This window comes from Neopsephotus bourkii, unplaced genomic scaffold, assembly GCF_033783945.1.
Source record: "Neopsephotus bourkii isolate Nb327-2 ecotype Australia unplaced genomic scaffold, CSIRO-AGI_Nbou_v1 NB_1187, whole genome shotgun sequence".
NCBI lineage: Eukaryota > Metazoa > Chordata > Aves > Psittaciformes > Psittacidae > Neopsephotus > Neopsephotus bourkii.
This window is the reverse complement of record NW_026901672.1, coordinates 165,375-185,522: the sequence shown is the minus strand read 5'-3', so window position 1 is coordinate 185,522 and position 20,148 is coordinate 165,375. Positions and strand designations below refer to the sequence as shown.

At 38.7% G+C, this 20,148-nt stretch overlaps 1 protein-coding gene across 4 annotated transcripts in view; it reads right to left on the bottom strand.

The window, feature by feature from the left end:
* Window positions 1-20,148, bottom strand: part of PIK3C3 (phosphatidylinositol 3-kinase catalytic subunit type 3) — a 78,398-nt gene that overhangs the window by 20,071 nt on the left and 38,179 nt on the right. For all 4 annotated transcript variants that reach the window (XM_061364079.1, XM_061364080.1, XM_061364077.1 and 1 more), the window contains 2 exons: window positions 10,743-10,911; window positions 5,130-5,220 (listed from right to left, as the gene is read on the bottom strand). In XM_061364079.1, the coding sequence (XP_061220063.1) occupies window positions 5,130-5,220; window positions 10,743-10,911 (260 nt within the window). The remainder of the gene's footprint in view (window positions 1-5,129; window positions 5,221-10,742; window positions 10,912-20,148) is intronic.

The window sequence follows — 20,148 nt, the reverse complement described above, 5'->3', positions numbered from 1 at the left end:
TGGTTTAGTTTGAGGTGCCCCTGCCCATGGCAGGGGGTTTGGAACTTGATGATCTTAAGGTCCTTTCCAACCCTAAGTATTTTATGATTCTATGATTCTATGAGTAAGCTAAAATTGTCAGTTTCTCAGGAAAACAGTCAAGTGGAGGGAGAGCAGTTATCTTTACCAGAAAACACATCTGGCTATCTCAGCCTTTCTGGAAATTAAACTGAATAGCTATGTGAACTCTTTGCAGCAATTTGAAACCAAGAAACTGAACAGAAATGCTCGAATTCTTGCAGGCAAAACGTGTAGCAATTAATTTTTTCTGTAAGGGAAGTCTATTAGAACATGAAATATTAAAAATTCTGAATCTCTGCTCTCATGGCTTATTTAAAACACTGAAGAACAGCCTATTTTAGAGAAAATTCACTGTTCAAATAAAAAGCACACTGAACTGATTTCATTGGATACACAGGCTCCACAATGTCTTTTGTGGAGATAAAACAGAAAGGCCTTCACTAAAAATCAGGTTATAAGAAAGCCAATGTTTGCCTCAAATATAAATGTAATGAAATCTAGATGGACATTTATCCAGTAATTTTAATGTCAACTTTTGTTGAAACATCAGATGAAAAAGAATGATTCAGGCTGATGCGAAGGGACAAAGTCAGAATTAAGGGGCATGTATTTGTTTTACAAACAAAAGCCTCCTGGTGATGAAGACACATCAGTTTACCAATTCAAATCTTCACCATCAGCTAGGACTCATCTAGACTAGCTGGAACAAGCTTTCATGATATAGTCAATCCATAGTTTCACTTATCACAAGTGGGATAAGGTGGGATCACTATTGTTAGCAGAACGTAGTACCTTGGAAATGAGTGCTAGAGCAGACTGTGCATTACTGCATGGACAATAAAGAGCAAATCTGTATTTATGGGTACATGTGCTAAATTATCTCAAAAAATATCTTCTTCCATCTCTAATTTCAATGACTCTAGAAATTGCTCTCTTTCACGGACACCCCCTTGTCGTGGGGAAAGAGCTTGCGTGCCCTTGTGAAGTTGGGAGTTATGCTGGTGGTAGCTTATGCTTCCGGTAGGGTTTCCCATGCCAGTCAGCTCTCAAATGAAGGGTCAGACAAAGTGTGTCCATGGGCAGGACGGGCTCACTAGCCTTCAGGCAACCATCCTAGGAGAAGGACAACTCCAACTTCAAACCCGGGCAGATGGAGCTCGTGTAGTCCTGTAAGGCCATCCATCTAAGAGAAGGATACTCTAATTAAACCTACGACCTGAGGACTTTGCTGTCACCGTCCAAGCTCGCTAGGCCCTGGCAGATAAACCTCAGGTGTAAAGGGTGAGGCCAGTTCTGCGCACGCTGTGCCTCACCTAAAATAAATCCACTGCGCAGGCCCAAAGGGTTTACCCACACTTGCAAAGCCCTGCAGCGACAGGCGAGGGACGAAACGGCAGGTGATAAGGTGCACTGGAAGTCGCAGACCCAACCCTGCATGCAGGCGGTTCAGGACATTGGTCGCTCAAGTCTGACCCAGGAGATGACAGTCTTGTTCGGCAGCATCCTGAATGACCAAGCAGCCTTTTTCAAGGACAGCACTGCTTGCTCCATATGGAGAGAGGCCTAGAAAAGGTGGCCTAACCAAAGCTCATCTCCCCCTCCACCTGGTTGGCTAGCCGCGGCCAACGGGCATCTTCTATTGCGGTCAATTAAAAACAAAGAGACAAAGGCATACACCTGCCTCCAAAGGTGTGTCCAGATTGACACTCGCATGTTGGAACATCAGAACCATGCTTGATACAGTGAACAGTGGGCGTCCTGAGCGCCATTCTGCGCTAATTGCCCATGAATTGTCACGTCTTAACATCGATATCGCTGCACTCAGTGAAGTTCGCCTTCATGAGGAAGGTAGCCTCAAAGAACATGGTGCTGGCTATACACTCTACTGGTCAGGCAAACCCAAAACTGAAAGTCATCTTTCTGGAGTCGGCTTCATGATTAAAAACTCCATAGCCTCCAAACTTGAAAATCTGCCGATAGGTCATTCCGACCGTATTATCTCCTTACGTCTTCCACTACACAATAAGCAACACGTTGTTCTTTTCAGCATATATGCTCCAACTCTGCAAGCTGACCCTGCAGAAAAAGAAAAATTCTACTCCGACCTGCGTCACCTCACTCAGAAAGTTCCTATAGAAGATAAGATCATAATCCTTCGTGACTTCAACGCCCGAGTAGGAAAGAACTTTGAAGCCTGGAAAGGAGTACTAGGCAAGCACGGTGTTGGCAACTGCAATGAAAACGGTCGTCTCTTACTAGAGTTCTGTGCAGAGCAACAGCTTACCATCACCAACACTATCTTCCAGCAGAAAGACAGCTGGAAGACAACCTGGATGCATCCACGATCTAAACATTGGCACCTTATTGATCATGTTTTAGTGCGCCAGAGAAATATTCGTGATGTCTGCCAGACCAGAGTGATGCCTAGTGCAGAATGCCAAACAGACCACCGCCTTGTGCGTTGCAAACTTAATTTCCACTTCAAGCCCAAACCTAAGAGGGGCGGCATTCCAAGGAGGAGGCTCAATGTTGATAATCTTCAAATAGCTGCAGTGAGGGACAGCTTTCAGGCTAACCTTCAAACTAGGCTTGAAGACCAACTTATAGATTCTTCTCCTGAAGCGCTTTGGCAACATATCAAAAACAGCATCCTCCAGTCCTCCGTAGAATCCACTGGGTTCTCCTCAAAGAAAAACAAAGACTGGTTTGACAATAGCAACCAGGAGGTCCAGGAATTGCTGACAAAAAAGAGATCTGCTTATCAAGCAGACCTCGCTCAGCCACTCTGCCATGTAAGAAAAGCAGCCTTTCGTCTTGCATGTAGCAAACTCCAACAGAAACTTAGAGACATCCAGAACAAGTGGTGGCTCAACCTAGCAGAAAAGACTCAACTATGTGCAGATTTGGGTGACCACAGAGGATTCTATGAGGCTCTGAAGGCAGTGTATGGACCCACATTCCAGGTTCAAAGCCCCTTACTTGGTGCAGATGGCCAAACGCTTCTTACAGATAAAATCTCCATCCTGAATCGTTGGTCTGAACATTTTCAAACCCTCTTTAGTGCTAATCGTGTAGTCCAAGGCGAAGGAATCCAGCACATTCTGCAACATCCGGTGAAAAACGAATTGGATTTAGCCCCTACCATGGGAGAGACTCTTAAGGCCATACAGCAGGTGAAAACTGGCAAGGCAGCTGGGGTTGACGGAGTCCCACCTGAAATATGGAAGCATGGAGGCCAAGCACTCCACGCTAAATTTCATGAGCTAGTTGTGTGCTGTTGGGAACAAGGCAAAATACCGTCAGACTTTCGTGACGCAATCATCGTCACTCTGTATAAGAAAAAAGGTGTCAAGTCAGACTGCTCAAACTACCGTGGTATAACTCTGCTCTCCATTGTTGTTAAAATTCTTGCAAGAATACTATTGAACAGACTAGTACCTGCCATCGCAGAAGAACTTCTACCTGAAAGTCAGTGTGGTTTCAGGGCTAATAGAAGTACCACAGACATGGTATTTGTTCTCAGACAATTGCAAGAAAAGTGTAGAGAACAGAATAAGGGGTTATATGTAACTTTCGTTGACCTCACCAAAGCTTTTGACACTGTGAGCAGGAAAGGCTTGTGGCTGATCTTAGAACGATTAGGTTGTCCCCCCAAGTTCCTGAAAATGATTATTCTGTTACATGAGGATCAGCAAGGCCAAGTCAGGTATGGTGATGCACTCTCTGAGCCTTTCCCAATAACCAATGGTGTGAAACAAGGTTGCGTTCTCGCACCGACCTTATTCACAATCTTCTTCAGCATGATGCTCCAAAGGGCTACAGCAGACCTCGACGAACAAGATGGCATTTATATTCGATATCGTACCGATGGTAGCCTATTCAATCTAAGGCGACTGAAGGCCCACACTGAGACCCTAAACCATCTTGTCCGTGAACTGCTCTTTGCTGATGATGCCGCCCTTGTTGCCCACACAGAAGCAGCTCTGCAGCGTTTAACATCTTGCTTTGCGGAGGCGGCTGAGGTTTTTGGGCTGGAAGTCAGTTTGAAGAAGACAGTAGTCCTCTACCAACCTGCACCACAAGAAGATTATCGCCATCCCCATATTACCATCGGCGAGTCAGAGCTTAAGACAGTTCAGCAGTTCAGCTATCTGGGAAGCATCATTTCCTCGGATGCCACGATCGACAAAGAGATAGACAACAGAATAGCAAAGGCATATAGAGCCTTTGGAAAACTCCATAAAAGAGTCTGGTGTAATAAACACCTGAAGAAAAGTACAAAGATCAGTGTCTACAGAGCCATTGTATTGTCTACTCTTTTATATGGGTCTGAATCATGGGTCATCTACCGTCATCACCTGCGACTCCTGGAACGCTTTCATCAGCGCTGCCTCCATACAATCCTAAACATCCATTGGACTGACTATGTGTCTAATGTCACTGTCCTCGAACAGGCAGGGGTCACCAGCATCGAGGCCACATTGCTGAAACTGCAGCTGCGCTGGGCAGGGCACGTCTCTAGAATGAAGGATCACCGCCTCCCCAAGATCGTGTTTTATGGTGAACTTGCCACTGGTAGCCGCAAGAGAGGTGCCCCAAAGAAGAGATACAAGGACTCCCTGAAACAATACCTTAGCCTTGGCCATATTGACTACCATCAGTGGTCCACCTTGGCCTCCAATCGGGAGACTTGGAGGCACACCATACATAATGCCGCTGACTCCTTTGAGAGTTCACGAAGAACTAGTCTCGAGGAGAAAAGACAACGCAGGAAGAATCGTGTCCCACCTGTTCCACCCAAGGAGACCTTCTGCTGTGCTTTTTGTAGCCGGATTTGCCTATCCCACATTGGCCTTCTTAGTCATCAGCGCGCTTGTAGTAAGCATGGGTAAATGCCCTTCCCAAATCTTCGTTCGCGAAGTCAAGCCATGACCATGATGATGAGAAATTGCTCAAAACTTACCAGGAGTAAGTACTTTCAGGTCAGTCACAAATAACTACAAGCAACTGAAAAATTTAATGACATGATGACTTGCATTACTGAAGGACAAGCAAAGCTTTCCTGTTACCTTTTTCACAGTCTTGTCAGGTTCAAGAGCAATATCTGGAATGTTGGCATCCACCATGAGGGAAAATAAGTTCAATATCAAGTTGGAATACCTAAACAGAAGAGCAAAGTAGGTAAAACACTTTCTGAATGGTACAAAAGACATTTCATAATTTAAGAACACATCATCATCTTCGTGAATCAGTAATGCTTCAGAGATGCATTCATAACACTTCAGTTGAACATATTTATATTAAAAACATCAGATAACTGATATTAGCAGTGAAAGCTTAACCCTCAAACTGTCTCAAGCTGCCAAAACTGAGCAGACTGCTTGGTTTTGTTACATTTTTCTAAAAATTGTCAAAACATTTATTCGGAGACATACCAAATATGAAAACCGTGTTTTCATATATTGTAAGATTTAATGCCATTTTCTACCGCTAGTATACTAACGATGCTAGAATGTCGATTCAAAAAATTATTTTTTATTAAAAACGGTATCAGTGGTACAGCAGTATTATAGAAACTATATAAATACAAAAGCATTCAACAGCTGAAGTCCTTACAATTATGAGAAATTATTTTCCACGTTGCTATGAGAGGGTATTGCCATAAGAAGTTGAACACAAGTGATTTAACCAGATGCAGGTCTGCAGTTGCTCAGTGAGGCTGTAATAACACTGGTAGGCATGCTGCACTTCCATCATTTATAACCATTAAAAAAGACAAGTCAGAGTAGTCTTCAGTTTTAACATGGTGTTGTAAGTAAGTGTGAATCCCTTAAAGAACACCATTCTGCCCTTGTAGGAAATTAGCTGTAAGTTGCTTTTTGAAAGGATAATTTCAAGCTGTTCAACATAAACTGAACCTTCCCTTCCTCCGTAAAGAGATCTGGTCTCCTTTTAGAGGCAAAGTATGTAACTGACTTCAAAATCTCATATACTGCTTTGCTAAGAGCACTAGGAGCTTCATAGATGACAGGAAATGCATTCTTAGCAACAAAATTGGTTTATTAGCAAGCTGCTGAATATATATAAGGAGAATGAAGTATTTTAACTACACGAAAGGACTACTTCATAGCTGTATTTTACAAAGTAAATACTGCTCAACAAAGAAAAATCTCTGTAGGAAAGTGCAATTACATTAAAAATTTTTGACACCTCATTATTATCTGGAACTAGCACTACCTAACACTAACTCTTTATAACACAACCCTTTAAAATAAACTGTTTGTGCAGAAATCTTCTGCCCAACAGAAGGGCATGTAGTGCCCTTCTATTTCACATTTGTTTCAGCTGTTCTGCTTGACTTTCCCAGGGGCAAAGAGCTGGAATGATGAAAACTACTTTTACCACAAGTTAAAAGAAAGAAAGAAAAGTTACACTACCATTCTGCTTCACATCTGGCTAAGAAATCTGCCCGTGAAGTTGCTTTGGTGCCAGGAACAGACCCCACTGGTTTCAATGCAGTTTTTTTTTCTACTCGAAAGAAACAAATCTCACTATAAAAATGCTTAAATCTCTTAAATATCTTTCTAGATCATGGGTAGCTTCCATTGTAGTTCTCCCTCTGAACTGATCCAGGAGTCCAGAGTCCCTTTGGCTCCCGAACCATACAGAGGATAGGAGCTTACAGTTTACTGGCGTTATTTAAGCAGTGGAAGTTCGTCAAAGAAACTTCAAAGGTCTAGGCATCATTGCTAGATGACACTTAAAAGCTGGCTCTGTTCCACACAGCGAAGACTTTTGGTTCTTGGTGTTTAAAGTAAAAACATTGGAAGCATAAGACTATGTCATTAAAAAACAGAATTTAAGAAAAGGCATTGTGGGGGAGAGTGGGAAGAGACAAAAATTAGGGAAGAGCTGCTCAGTATACTATCCGCAAGTCTCTCCTATGCCCCTCACCTCAATATGTAACTCAGTTATGAGCTAGATGGAAGTCTAAGGATAGAAAAGGGTTTATTCAGTAAGTTTGTTAGCTTCCTCTGGGATCCTTGCATGTTTCACAGATTTCTAGAAAATCCATTAAAAAAAAAAAAAAGGGATTTTAGAAGGTAAAAGCTTCCTGCTTTAGATAGTTGGCTGTCATCCTTACGCGTAAGGCAACACTCTCCGCAAATATGCCAAGATGGTCACAACTGGCAACCCAAATGCATCCTAGGTCTAGTAGATAGCTTGCTGAAACACCTAACAGAAATTCCTAACAGAGTTAGGAATCTGATCTGTAAAAGGCAAACAACTTTATCAGGCAAGTCATCTTTGACATCTACATTACAAAGGTCTCTGGAATGGCTGAACTCCATTCACAGCCAGGCTGAACTAGGAGCTCAGTCTCTCTAGGCTTAAGGAGCTTCAATTAAGCACCTAAACCTGACCCTAAATCCTACTCACATAAATGCATTCATTCTCCTCAAAGTTTAGTACAAGTAAATTTACAAAAATAAATGAGCACTCAGATACACTGGAGGCTGATGAAACAGAACAGGAAATGCTAAAACCAAGGAAGTTCTGTAAAAACTAGGAAATCCAACAAAATAACTTCAATACTTTTCAGTAGAATATATATATACCAAGAAAGAAACCCACAATAGACAAAAGTTAAAATTCTTATTGTCATATTTCCTGGGAACAGCAATTTTTAAGTGCTTAATATCTCATCAAATATATGCCTGATCCTAAGCTCTCCTTTAATAATTTTTTTTTTTTTCACATTTACCAGCCCCTTTCCATATAGATGTCCTAGACCAACTGTTGACATTTCAATTCTCTACCAAATTCACAGTCTCAAACTTCCCCTACAGAGACAGGACAGGAAAGTATAGTTATCTGCAGCCCCCAACCAAAGCCATGTTTACCTGGTGTAACTCACATTCCTATATTTAAAATGCAATTACCTTTTCTGCAGTATAACTGGCACCCCCTCCCCCCCAGCTCATTTCTTCTCAGGACTCCATTATGCTTCCAAGTCACTAACATGTCCCAGTTAGCTATAATAACCTATGGCATTTATTCTTCCAAAATTCCTTCCTAGCAATCCAGGCTCAAGCAAAACTGACCTGATCCCACCAAGCTTCACCTTTGTTTTTCCCTCTTCACCACCTACCCTTGCTTTTAGGAGGCTACATGGACACTGCACTGCCTAGCTACAACCTTTCCATTAGAATCAGCATTCCTCAAGAGTTATCACAGCTTTCTGCTTCCTGCATGTAGTGTTCTTCATTCAGATCTACATGGTTTCCTCTGTACACTATACCAGTGACAAACAGACTAGGGAAAAGCACTCGGGTCCAGCCAGCTGGATATCCCCATCCACAGTGCGAATGTCATCCCAAACTACACCTTGTGTCCCTAGTTACTTCCTACTCCTTTGTCCTCACCTAAGCCCACTAACTCAAACTAAACATCAAACTTCTCACATGACCAACATAGGGGAAATGCTTATTTAGGAAGGATCAATACAACCTAGAACCTCACCCTGCAAAAAACTCTCAGATGTTATGGCTGGATTATTCTTTGCTGGATCCTGCTGAGGATGTGTAAAATGGGAATTCTGGGAGGAAGGGAATACTGACACATAACAGGATTCGAACATCTTTAAATAGGTTCAATGTGTACAATGAAAGTGTAAAAGGCTGTTACAGCCTAAGTGAGAATGCAAGATCTGCTGCCAGCCACAATTTGCCCCGCAACACATTCAGAATGCAGAGACTGTTCATTACAACACTGCTGAGAAACACACGACTATCGTTCAGAAAAAATGGAAAGCATCTCTGCCACCTCCCAAAAAAATCCTGAAACAAAACTAACAAAAACTTCACACCAATGTTCGTATGCCAAACTGCTTCCAACCTAAAACAATGAACAAAACTAGTTTTCCACTTATAAGTTTTATATTGTTTTTTATTTGTTTTCACTGTGCAAAATCCATTCCACCAGGAATCCTGAAACACTGAAGTACAGCACTTCAAAGATGCAGGGAAGTGTCTATACCCCAGGGAAATAAAGATGAAAGAACAGAACACAAATTGACAGAGATGACAAACAGAGTTTGCATTTTGTCTTCGCAATCAAAGGTTATGATTTCACACTTCTTCTGGCTAAGCCGTATCTGTGAACGGGTTTGTGTCAACATACAGAACTAAGCCATTCCACCTCCAATTATTCTTTTTTAAATAAGCAAGTAATCTTAATCATTTTAAGTTCAAACTGCTTGAAGTAATAGTTACCATATTACTAATATTACCCTATGCTATCTTTGTTGAAAGCCTTAAAGATATTTATCCAGAACCATTCAAATATATTGTCCTATTGAACAAATATTGGAAAGACTATGATTACAACTTCAATCCCAGACATTAAGAATGAAACAATCTTGATTTACTGTTTAGTTTTATATCCAAATTACTGCTATACTCCATACTTAACAATCATCTTTGTAGCAAATCATGACATAAATTCATGCAATGGATAATCCTTCACTGACACAACAAATCATTCCATTGAAACAGCACAGTTTAAACAATGAAAAACAACTCAAGTATTTCACAAATAAGAAATACAGTATTACGAAACAGTTTTAAGCAAAATTTAGAATATGAAATATACATTAGCATTTCTGACTGTTCTCTGAAGTCATGAATATTGTTTGCTGATAATATGCTGCTGTTTTGATGTTGCTGATTTGCTTTTAACCCATTAATAACCAGTTTATAAATCAACTCTTTACTTTCTCCTTTTAGCAAGTTAGTAACTACATGAGGCATTTTTATTTCCTATTATTGATTGCCTACTACTTTTCATAGCACATGTAGTTTATATACTTTTCACAGTACTAATTTTTTCCACGCATTTGGAGGTTTACATTATGTGATCTTGGTATTAATGCGAAATTCTTTATTCTCCATTCAAGATGCACTAAATGAACTCAACAGGCAGTCCAAGAGTGCTCACCTGTGCTCTGTTCAAACAGAACAAAGCTGAGCTCCTTGGTTCAGAAAGTGGATCATAAGAATTACAGTTACTGCAAAAGAATGAAGCCGATTCCAAATTTAAAGCAGAGATCTGTTGATCTGTAAATAAATAGGGTCTAAAAAAGTTTTCGCTGTCACAGTTCTGGGTATATACAGAAACTGCTAGCATAGACCATTGCCACTGCTGATAGCTAAATTTTGCCCTGTAGGACCTGAACTCAACTAAGCTTATGTGTTTGCCATCTTCCAGCCAAAGAATTTGATCATCACTAATCTAAACTGGAGAAGGATAAAGCATCAAACAAGTAACGACTTAAAGGACAGTTAATTGATCATCAATATTCACAGAAAAAGTTGCTTAAGGGCAAAAACTTATCCAAAACACAAGATACAATTCAACATCCCACAGGAACTACGAAAAATGCTATTCAGGTTATTAAACAACCAAAACTGGGGGCCCTAACTTGAATGCCAACTACATTCAAGCTCCACGTTACACCAATGGTGTAATGTTTTTATTCCTATGTTTCGTATGAACTCTTGTGACTACATTCAGACTTCAAACAAGTTGTGGATTGTCAACTGGAATATTTTCCCTGATTCATTTACTTCTCTCCTGCTTTACAGGCTCTAATCAGTTTTAGCATAAAACAGTACTGTTACCTGCGGAGATGGAGAAAGGCTGTGTAGCACTGCTTACGGAATTCCTGGTACTGTTCACTCTGTGTGCCTCCCATACCTTCCACCATCTCCTTGTTCAGCTTCATTGGGGGAGGTAGAGGCTTGGGGTCCCGTCCCAAAATATAACCAAAGTCAATGTGAAACAGTTTACCTGTAGAAGAACAAAAGACAAGCAGTTTACACAGTATCAAACCTTAACGCAAAACTTGGAAAAAAGAAAATCTTTAAGTGTAATCTCTAGAAGATACTAAGCAGCTCTCGAAAAAAAATACAATTCACAGTTTTCTGTAAGGCTCGTACTTTTTGTATCTTCAGCTGCCAGTCTGACATTATGGGTTTAGAAAAGTAAAGCTGATTTCTAATTCATTAAGAGTATTCATAAACAAGATGAGTTTTTTCTGCCTTTTTTTTTAAACATATGACGAATATTCACAAAGACTGAATCAATGTTGGAACTGGACATTAGATATTAAATGCACAGTTAGATACCAATTCTTTGTGTCTTCCTTAGAATTTGTTAGCAAATTAAAATATTAATACACACACTGCATTACTTTTAGTATCCAATTTGGTTGCTGTGGCATAAGATATGTTATTTTAGTTATATGTTAAATCTTCCAAAGGGAAAATAAGACTCATGATCGTAAGAATGACTTCTTGAGGCACTAAAAGACCAAAGATTTCAAAGCTGCTCTGAAATTCTTTGATTCGTTTAAGGTTAAAATTTATCAACACTTTTCAAATACATTTAAGAAACATCACTACAATTCCAAATACGAAATTGTATTTTAAATGTGGTGAAGTCTGCATTATACTTTTGCAGTACTAAAATGCAGAAGTTCCATCACTTGATCACTACCTTTTTCCCCCGTAGAGAGATGCTGTAACTAAGTAAGGCAGCCAGATCTGCTCACCATATAACAACCAGGAAGACCTTAGTTTAGAGGAGCCTTAAAAGCGGCCTACAAGAAAGCTGCAGAGGCACTTGTTACATGGGCATGTAGTGATAGGACAAGGCGGAATGGCGTTAAACTCACAGAGGAAAGATTTAGGTTAGACATTATGAAGGAATTCTTTACTTATGAAGGCAGTGAGGCACTGGCACAGGTTGCTTAGAGAAGCTGTGGCTGCCCCATCCCTGGCAGTACTCAAGGCCAGGTTGGATGGGGCTCGGAGCAACCTTGTCTAGTGGAAAGTTTCCCAGCCCATAGCAGGGGGTTAGAACTGGATGAGATTTAAGGTCCTTTCCAACACAAACCATTCTGATTCTGTATTCTCAGATCAACTGACTACATTCAAAGCGTTTTTGCAGCAGTAACTTGACAAAACCTTATATACATATACCTCTTGCTTCAAATGCACAATGCAACTTCTTTTCCTATCAAGAGCTTGCATGCAGCCGTGCTGTTTATAGTATCGCTCAGACCTTTATTGGGGAGTATTCACTGTATTCCCTTTTAATAGCTCTGAACCATACGTGGGACACAATAGGTATCAAACAATTGAAACACCTGAAACTTCAAAACACCTACTAAAATAAAATAAAATAGATAAAATAAACTGAAGATTAAATATTATATAAACATGCAAATAAAAATTTTGTCAAGAGAAATCAAAAATAGTAGAACACATAATTCTTAGGAAGTCAGTTTCTAGGAACATTCTTGACTCATTTCATAAGTGGAAAATATTGACCATATAAAAAAAAAAAAATTGAAAGTGTTCTGCAAACAAATTTCCAATTTTAAGTACATAATTTCAACAATGACTTGGCCCATACCAGAGCTGCATTACAAAAAACATGGTAAGAATGCAGATATGCCAAGAAACATTTATATAAAAAAACAAAACAATGCTACATATAGATGAAATCTATTATGTGATTTCCTTAGAACAGTGAGAAACCATCTTCCTGAACTCTGCAGTAATCAGTAACCAAGAATTAAACTAAGAAGTACAAAAAAAGATGATGTGTGTTTGAACTGTTAGGCAAGTTAAGTTAGCAAAGCTACTCAGTGACATTAATTTAAGTTTTACATGACTAATTTATAGAGAAAAGTGAAGTGCAGCTATAAGATGGAAGACCTTTTAAACAAGAAGGTAGAAAATGATTAGCATGATTGTTATCTAGACAGTCGCACATAGCACAGAACACACACAGAGTCTTGTTTCAGAATTATGGAACTGAACAGCATCCTGGACAGAGATCTGCTTGCCAAGGGGAATTTTAACCTGCAGAATCTGTATTAATTTGAATCTTTTCATAAGCCTAGGTGCACAGCACGCTGAAAAAAAGGGTCAGTAGCTTCAACCACTTTACTGAATAGTAATTTTATATCTAAGTTTCTATTAGAGAAGTGTGCTTGGGATAAGTCATTAGCACTTTTTAATCCAAGAAACAATTTCCATCACAGTCAATTTTCTAAGGGAGATCACAAGGACACTTAACAAGCAGGCAAAGTATCTGCTACTCGATAAATGCTACAAGCATTATATTTTGCATACCTAATTGTGCTACAAAACCCCCACTCCCTTAATAGTATTTTCAAGCTGTTACAGGAGTTACTTTTAGAGCTCAGTTCTGTACACTAACTTTTTGAAGTAGGCACTTTGATATATACACCCCCTCCCACCATTAAGTTACAGAAAATGTTTAATTAAAAAGTTTGAGGGTCTGTTTTCTCTTCATTTATTCAAACCTGTCACCTTGAAGAGTCAAGAGACAACATTCTGAATAAAACAGTAATTCGTGTGGCAGCAATTAAATCTTTTTTTTTTTTTAGTTTGATCTAGAGATAGGGAATAAGAGGCGATAATTAGTAATTTAAATTGCTAACAAAGATGCATCTAAAACACTCAAAAATATTCTAATAGCTATGTTCCTATAAATTAATTAAATACTTACACGTTTTTAGGAATGAAGTACAAAAGACAATGTAAGATGAGGCCATCCAGCATTTATATTATTGTTTCCCTAGATGTGCTTCAAAATTCAGCAAACCTGTAGGCTGGCTCAAAAGCTATGTCAAAAGCTTTCATTTAAATACTTTAATACTTTTCAAATTCATGTACTAAGCACAGACTGAACTGATTTTCAGTTGTGCAGCTTCTCCATGAGCTATTAAACCAGTATATAGTTTTACAGAACACAGACAGAAGGCTCCCTTTGGTGCTTGCCTGAAGCTGGGACACTAGTAAAGACCGACCAGCCAACTTGAGGAGTATGTAAGTTTCAGAGCTTTCTACAGAGACACCGGACTTATTTTCTCTTTGAGGGGTTACAGTTGAAACAAGCAAAGAGTGAGCCTGCTTCGGACAAATTCAATTGGCTGTATATTTAATACAAGTTAACCTGCTCTAGTGGAAGGTGTTCTTGCCCATGGCAGGGGGATGGACTATACGAACTTTACGGTCCCTTTTAAGCCTAACTACTCTGTGATTCTATGATTTATGTCAACAAATAATAAAGTTCTCAAGCTAACAAACTTGATTATTTGAAATCTTTTAATACTAAGATTAAAAGGTTGCAAGTACCTCAAGTGATCACCACAAGTAAAATCTGTATCAGGGTTTAACACTGGACATCCCACTTCCACAGTATTAATGAATGCAATGATTAAACTATCACTCAGTGATTACAAGAACAAGGCTGTAGATAGTTTCTGGCACCTATTTGACAAGGTATAGTGCAAGAAAATACTTAGCAGTAGCAGAAATAGCACAATTAAAAATAGGAACCAGAAAGAGCAACATTAAAAATAGGAACCTGAACACTCCAGCTCTATATAAAGCAACTACTGTAGGTTATATGAACGTCAAACAAAAAATACCACTTTGAGCTAGAAATTACTGTACTGAAGATGCAATTTTAAGAGCACAGAAAATATATTTAATAAGAACTTTTATTCTGTATGAATTAACTCTCACTGTGACTAGCATACTGTCTCCTAACACAGCCTCCACTCCCAATAGGCATCTATAAAGACAGAGGCAAAACTACCAATAACAACTTACTATCTTTTCATCAACTTACACATGCTTTTTTTCTTCAAGAGCACAGCTCCAAAAAACACTACTCATCTGGAATTTATCAGCCTCAGGTATCATAATACTTAAATAACCTTTTCTAGTAAACACAGCTGAAAAACAGTCTACTCAAGAATCAACATCTTATTTGGGCAGCTTTTGAGTGAACTGTGTAACACTACTTTTTCTAATGGCTTTGAACTTCCATGTTTTATAAAACAATTACATTTCCTTTCTTTAATATACAGCATCAGTGCCGCAATACATACACTTCAATCTCTTAGACCATCATGTTTTCACCTCAGCTTCTAATCTATCTTCTTCAGATTTATTATAACTTCATTTAAAGGGCTTTTAATTATTAGACATGCTTATAAATTAAAGGCAAAACTGGACATTTAATTTTGGTTTATTACTGTTCCTGAGTGACTGCTAAATCATACGGGCAATGTGGTTTTTTTTAATTTGGGTCATGTTTTTATCTGAAAGCTAGTTAAGATACCAGGTGAAACATATTTCCTCCTCTGAACATCCTACATTCTTGTAGGGCTAAGTCCTGGAAAAGACTTGGATTTCTAACATTTAGCCACTGAAACCTTTGGACACCTATTTAAAAATCTGAGTTCTTTATAACAATAGCAGACTTTAGGCATCTGAGAAAACAACACCTAACAATTCAGGAAACATCAAGATGACAGAGAAGCATGCATGAAATTCCTGCCCTGTTGGTAAGGCTAGAAGAGCTATTTGTCTGCAACTACATACAGTTCAAGACACACAGGTTTGATGCTGAAAGCGGCTAACTCCTAAAGCCTGAAACATTACATTAGCACTCTTTTCAGAAAGGAGGAAAAATCTCTGCTGGAAAGACTTCAAATAGTGTGTCTCACCTTAAAAACTAGGGCCCTAATGATCACTCACCAATCCCCATTTAAGCTGTTTTACTGAAGAAAAGGCAAGGCACAAAGCACTTACTGACAGGAAGAGGATGAGATGTTTCCAGGAATACGCAATAATGTAGCCTCTTTACAGAATTATTTCATACAAAACCTAAACCCTGCCACTGTTGTATACTGATAAGCTTTTTTTATTTTATTTAGTTTTATGAGGCTGGCTCCATTTTTCCACTGAACACCTACCTGGTTTTCTAATGTGTGGAATAAAGAGAACAGGCCCTTGGAGAGTTCAAGGAAATGGTATCAAACATGGAAAGTTTCCCTCACCAGCAGTCAGGGCATGGGGGATTTGAAAGTCCATCTGAGTTCCTTTCAGCCTTCAGAGTGAAGCGATCTTTGATTAAGTGAAGTATGGACTTGTGGAGACTAGAAATTGGTATCTGGTGCTTGCAATAGCCAATAACATCTGACTGCAGTTGGAGAGGCTGATTTGTACATCACTTTTACTGCTAATGTCTAGATGCACATGAGAAAGTTCCCACATAGCAGCACAGAAATTATTCTGTTTCACCAGAGGAGTCAGGAAAACTCCTGAAAAACTGCACAGAATTCTGAAATGCTTAAATAAAATGCAGGAGGCAAAGTGAACTAGGCGTAATTACAAAAATAAAATAAGTTTGGTGGCATTTAGCTTTTAACAGGTAGGAAAGCCTTGTACATTATTTCTAACTTATCTGTTCCTACTTTTAGGAAGAAAAAACCTCAAACAATGAAAATACAAAATCCCCCAAACTCTTAATTCAATATAATTTCTGTAAACTGCAACTCTCACTGTTGTTCTAACTTGGCTTATATATAAAAAGTACAATTTAATGACTATATTAACTGAATTCCTATTTTAAATTTGAAGCAATAGGATAAAAATTCCTCTGATGCATATGGATGGATGGATGGATGGATGGATGGATGGATGGATGGATGGGTGGGTGGGTATGTTTCTCCTGGCTTTTCTATAAAATCCTCATGTTGCTGCCAGAATTTCTTCTTTGCTATCAAGGCATTTACTGTAATCATCTTCATCATGTATACATTATAGCTTTTCCAAGACTACACAAAAATGGAAGAAAGCAGCATGACTTGTTAAGGGTTTATTCAGGATACTGGTTTGAACTCAGTGCACAGCAACCACGTTCCTCATGGTCCTCCATATAATGGATAAGGGCCAAGACTGTGGTAAGTGCTGTAATATCTGCTCCCTGACTCACACCTCAAGCTGTCCATTATCGAAATATACTCCATGCAGGCATATTGTAAGAAAAAAAGATGTCAGATATGTATTGTTAAATCACAAATACTGTTCAAAACACCTACAAAAGAAAATGCTTTAGCAGATTAACAGCTGAAAGTTTATGTTCCTTTCTGGGAAGCACTGGAGGAATTGGAGTCACAGAGAAAAATTTTAAGGATAACATTATGTGTTAGTTTCATTATTTTTTATAAAAAAAGATCTTCTTCTATCAAGACCAGTAATGTGTAAGAAGAAATTCTAAAACGCCACTGCATTTCCCATACTACAGTAGTTTGCAACATTAAGTACACCAATATATACTTTTATTGTCTAAGCACTAAAAGAGAGGAAGGTTTGAATCCTAGTTTTTCCATTTTTGTCATATCCAAACCTGATTTGGCATAGGTGATTTTAACTGATACGCACTGAAACTAAAAACACATGGTGTCATCTTGCATATGAAACTGTTCAGGCCTTTGTTGTCTTAACAGGCAACCCTTTCTAACTGAGACTGACGAATAAATCAGTCATCAATTGCTGCACTTCATACTGAAGAAAGATCACAGCTCTACCTCTAAACACTAAATAAGAAGACAGTCCAGTTCTTTAACCCATCTACACATACTGCTAAAAGAAAACGTGTTTTTCAAAGTTCTGAGCCCTCAGTCTTTGACCTGCCCTCAGATACTAATAATCTACTTTATCCACGTAGCAATTTGTTTTACTGCTACACAGCAATTTCAATTGTACAGTTCAGTTTTGTACACTAATCAAAGTGCCTGTATTTAGAGAACCTATAACAGGAACTTGAATTTACATGTTGATCCTACAGAGTATTGAAAGATTGAGCTGTCCAGTCACTAGGGTGAGAGTTAGTTGGTCAAACACACACATGCAGCGCTACTCCGTAAGACCATTTGAATGTTAGGGTAGTCTACAGTATCTACGTATAGCCTGCAAATATGACAAGACCTTTGTGAAACCTACAAAGAAAGTTGAAGTTATTAAGAGATCTCAGATGGGACAGGAGACTTGTCTGTCATAGCTGAAAGACAAAGCTTTAATGATAACTGCGCTCACTGTCATTAAGACTTTAAAAAGCTTAGCAAACATGAAGACACCCATTTCTGGGTATTACATTAGTAGCTAGATCCCAACTCTACAATCAAAAAGAGAGTGAAGCAAATGCAGAAGAAATTGTTTTCAAGGGAAGGCATGACAGAATTGAAACATACTAGCATAACAAATGTTACATGAAAGTTATCTGAACATGCTACATCTCACAATCCAGCTTCACAACCATCCAGCTCTTCCTTCCAAGGCAAGAAAGGGCAAATTACCTGGCAACTCAGATGCTGGCATTAATATATTAATCAGTCTGTAATCCTACAAGGAGGCACTGATGTTACTTAAAGCTGGGTATTCAGCTGCAAAACAATGTCTTGTTATTTACAAGTCACAGTAATACCTGCCGTTACAGATTTGGAAACAAGAAATTAAAACACACAGCAATTGGTAACACATTTCATCTCCAGGAGAAGCAGACAGTTGAATAAATATTCCTTTAATGCTATACTGACTACCTAATGTGACTTTCAGGTTACAACCAAGGCACATTTGTGAAACTGAGGTAAGTATTCTTGTAATTTTTAACATTACTGATAGATGAGGATGTGCTGACTGAAGCTTCCCTATACCTCCTTCTAAATAAACTTCTACAGCTGCCCTTGAAGAATAACAGAACAGCATTTAGAAATCTGAAAATCTAGATATCTAGTTTAAGACTACTTTAAGTCACCTGTTTTTAGAACTATAGGCATAAAACAGTCACAAAGACAACAAATTATTTCACCCAAATAACAGACATACTAATTCCATAATCCAAAAGATACATTTCCAACACTGAGTAGGAAATGATTTGTTTTTATGAAATGCAGTATCAATTACTTAACATTTAAATATACCATATCAATTACAAAAACACATACATCTGTACAAGATGATGCATCCATTTCATTGGAAGGAGTCTAACACAGGTGCAGCTTACATCCATCAAACTAAAAGGTAGAGCCAAAAAGTACATTGCTATTGACATTCAATAATGTGAAAGCGCAGCTGGTATTCAGCATTCTTTAGCTTGTCAGAAAGCTTCAATTTGTTAAATACCATCAGACAGGATGCATATGTGATCATATGTTTTTGAAGACACTTAAAGCTTCCATTCTTTAAGAGAAGAATGAAGTCAGCTTTTTCCAACTTAAGTCTAAGGGACTGTCAATAACAAGAAACAAGCAAGAGGCTTTGTAGCAAGCCTCTGCTGTATTTGGAACAAAACACTTTTTCTAGATAGCTCAGAAAACCTCCCACAGCATGTGACAAGAGCACAGGAAACAGAAAAACAACTTCAGACTCAGGATGTACCGTGAGTGTGCACTGCCCTCTGCTGTACTGATTAAATTCTTCTGCTAAGCCAAACAGCCATTGTGTTGATACTTTTTAATATACGTGAGATGCACTTTTTCCCCAATCAAAACCCTAAAATACTACTACTGAGCATGCAAGCAGTGCCTGCTATGGGAAGATTTATGCCCATCACCTTAGACATATGACAGAGATCTCTCAACATAGATTTTAAAATGCCCATTTGTGCACTTCCAAGCAGATAAGGAAAAAACCCACTTGGCTTCAGTTGTTCTCTGGTGCTTAGAACAAAACCTTTGAGTTTAAAAAAGGTTAATTTTCTACTCTATCATACTCTGTATGCTGATGCAAAGTAACATATGCTTCAGACTAATCTGTAAACTAACAAGCTTTCCCACTTGGATGCGTTGCTTTTCCCCAAATAACATTTTTTATTTACATGTTTTTCATTCAACAAACATTTCACTTTATTATAAACCCTTAACCACAACTCATAACTCTTTGTCACTATGTAATGAAGGCATTCAAGGCATTAGAACTCCTATGGGAAGCTGCAGTTCAAAAGCAAGCAAGCAAGCAAAACAAAAACCCAAACCAACCAACCAAAACAAACTCCAAAAACTTTTCCCCTACAAGAAATTGTGTTGTTTTTTTTTTTTTTTTTTGTGTGGGTTTTTGTTGTTGATGTTAAAACTCCATTGAAAATTAGTTTGCATGTAGCTGCATGAGTTTCTTCACAAAAGCACTTGAATTTCCC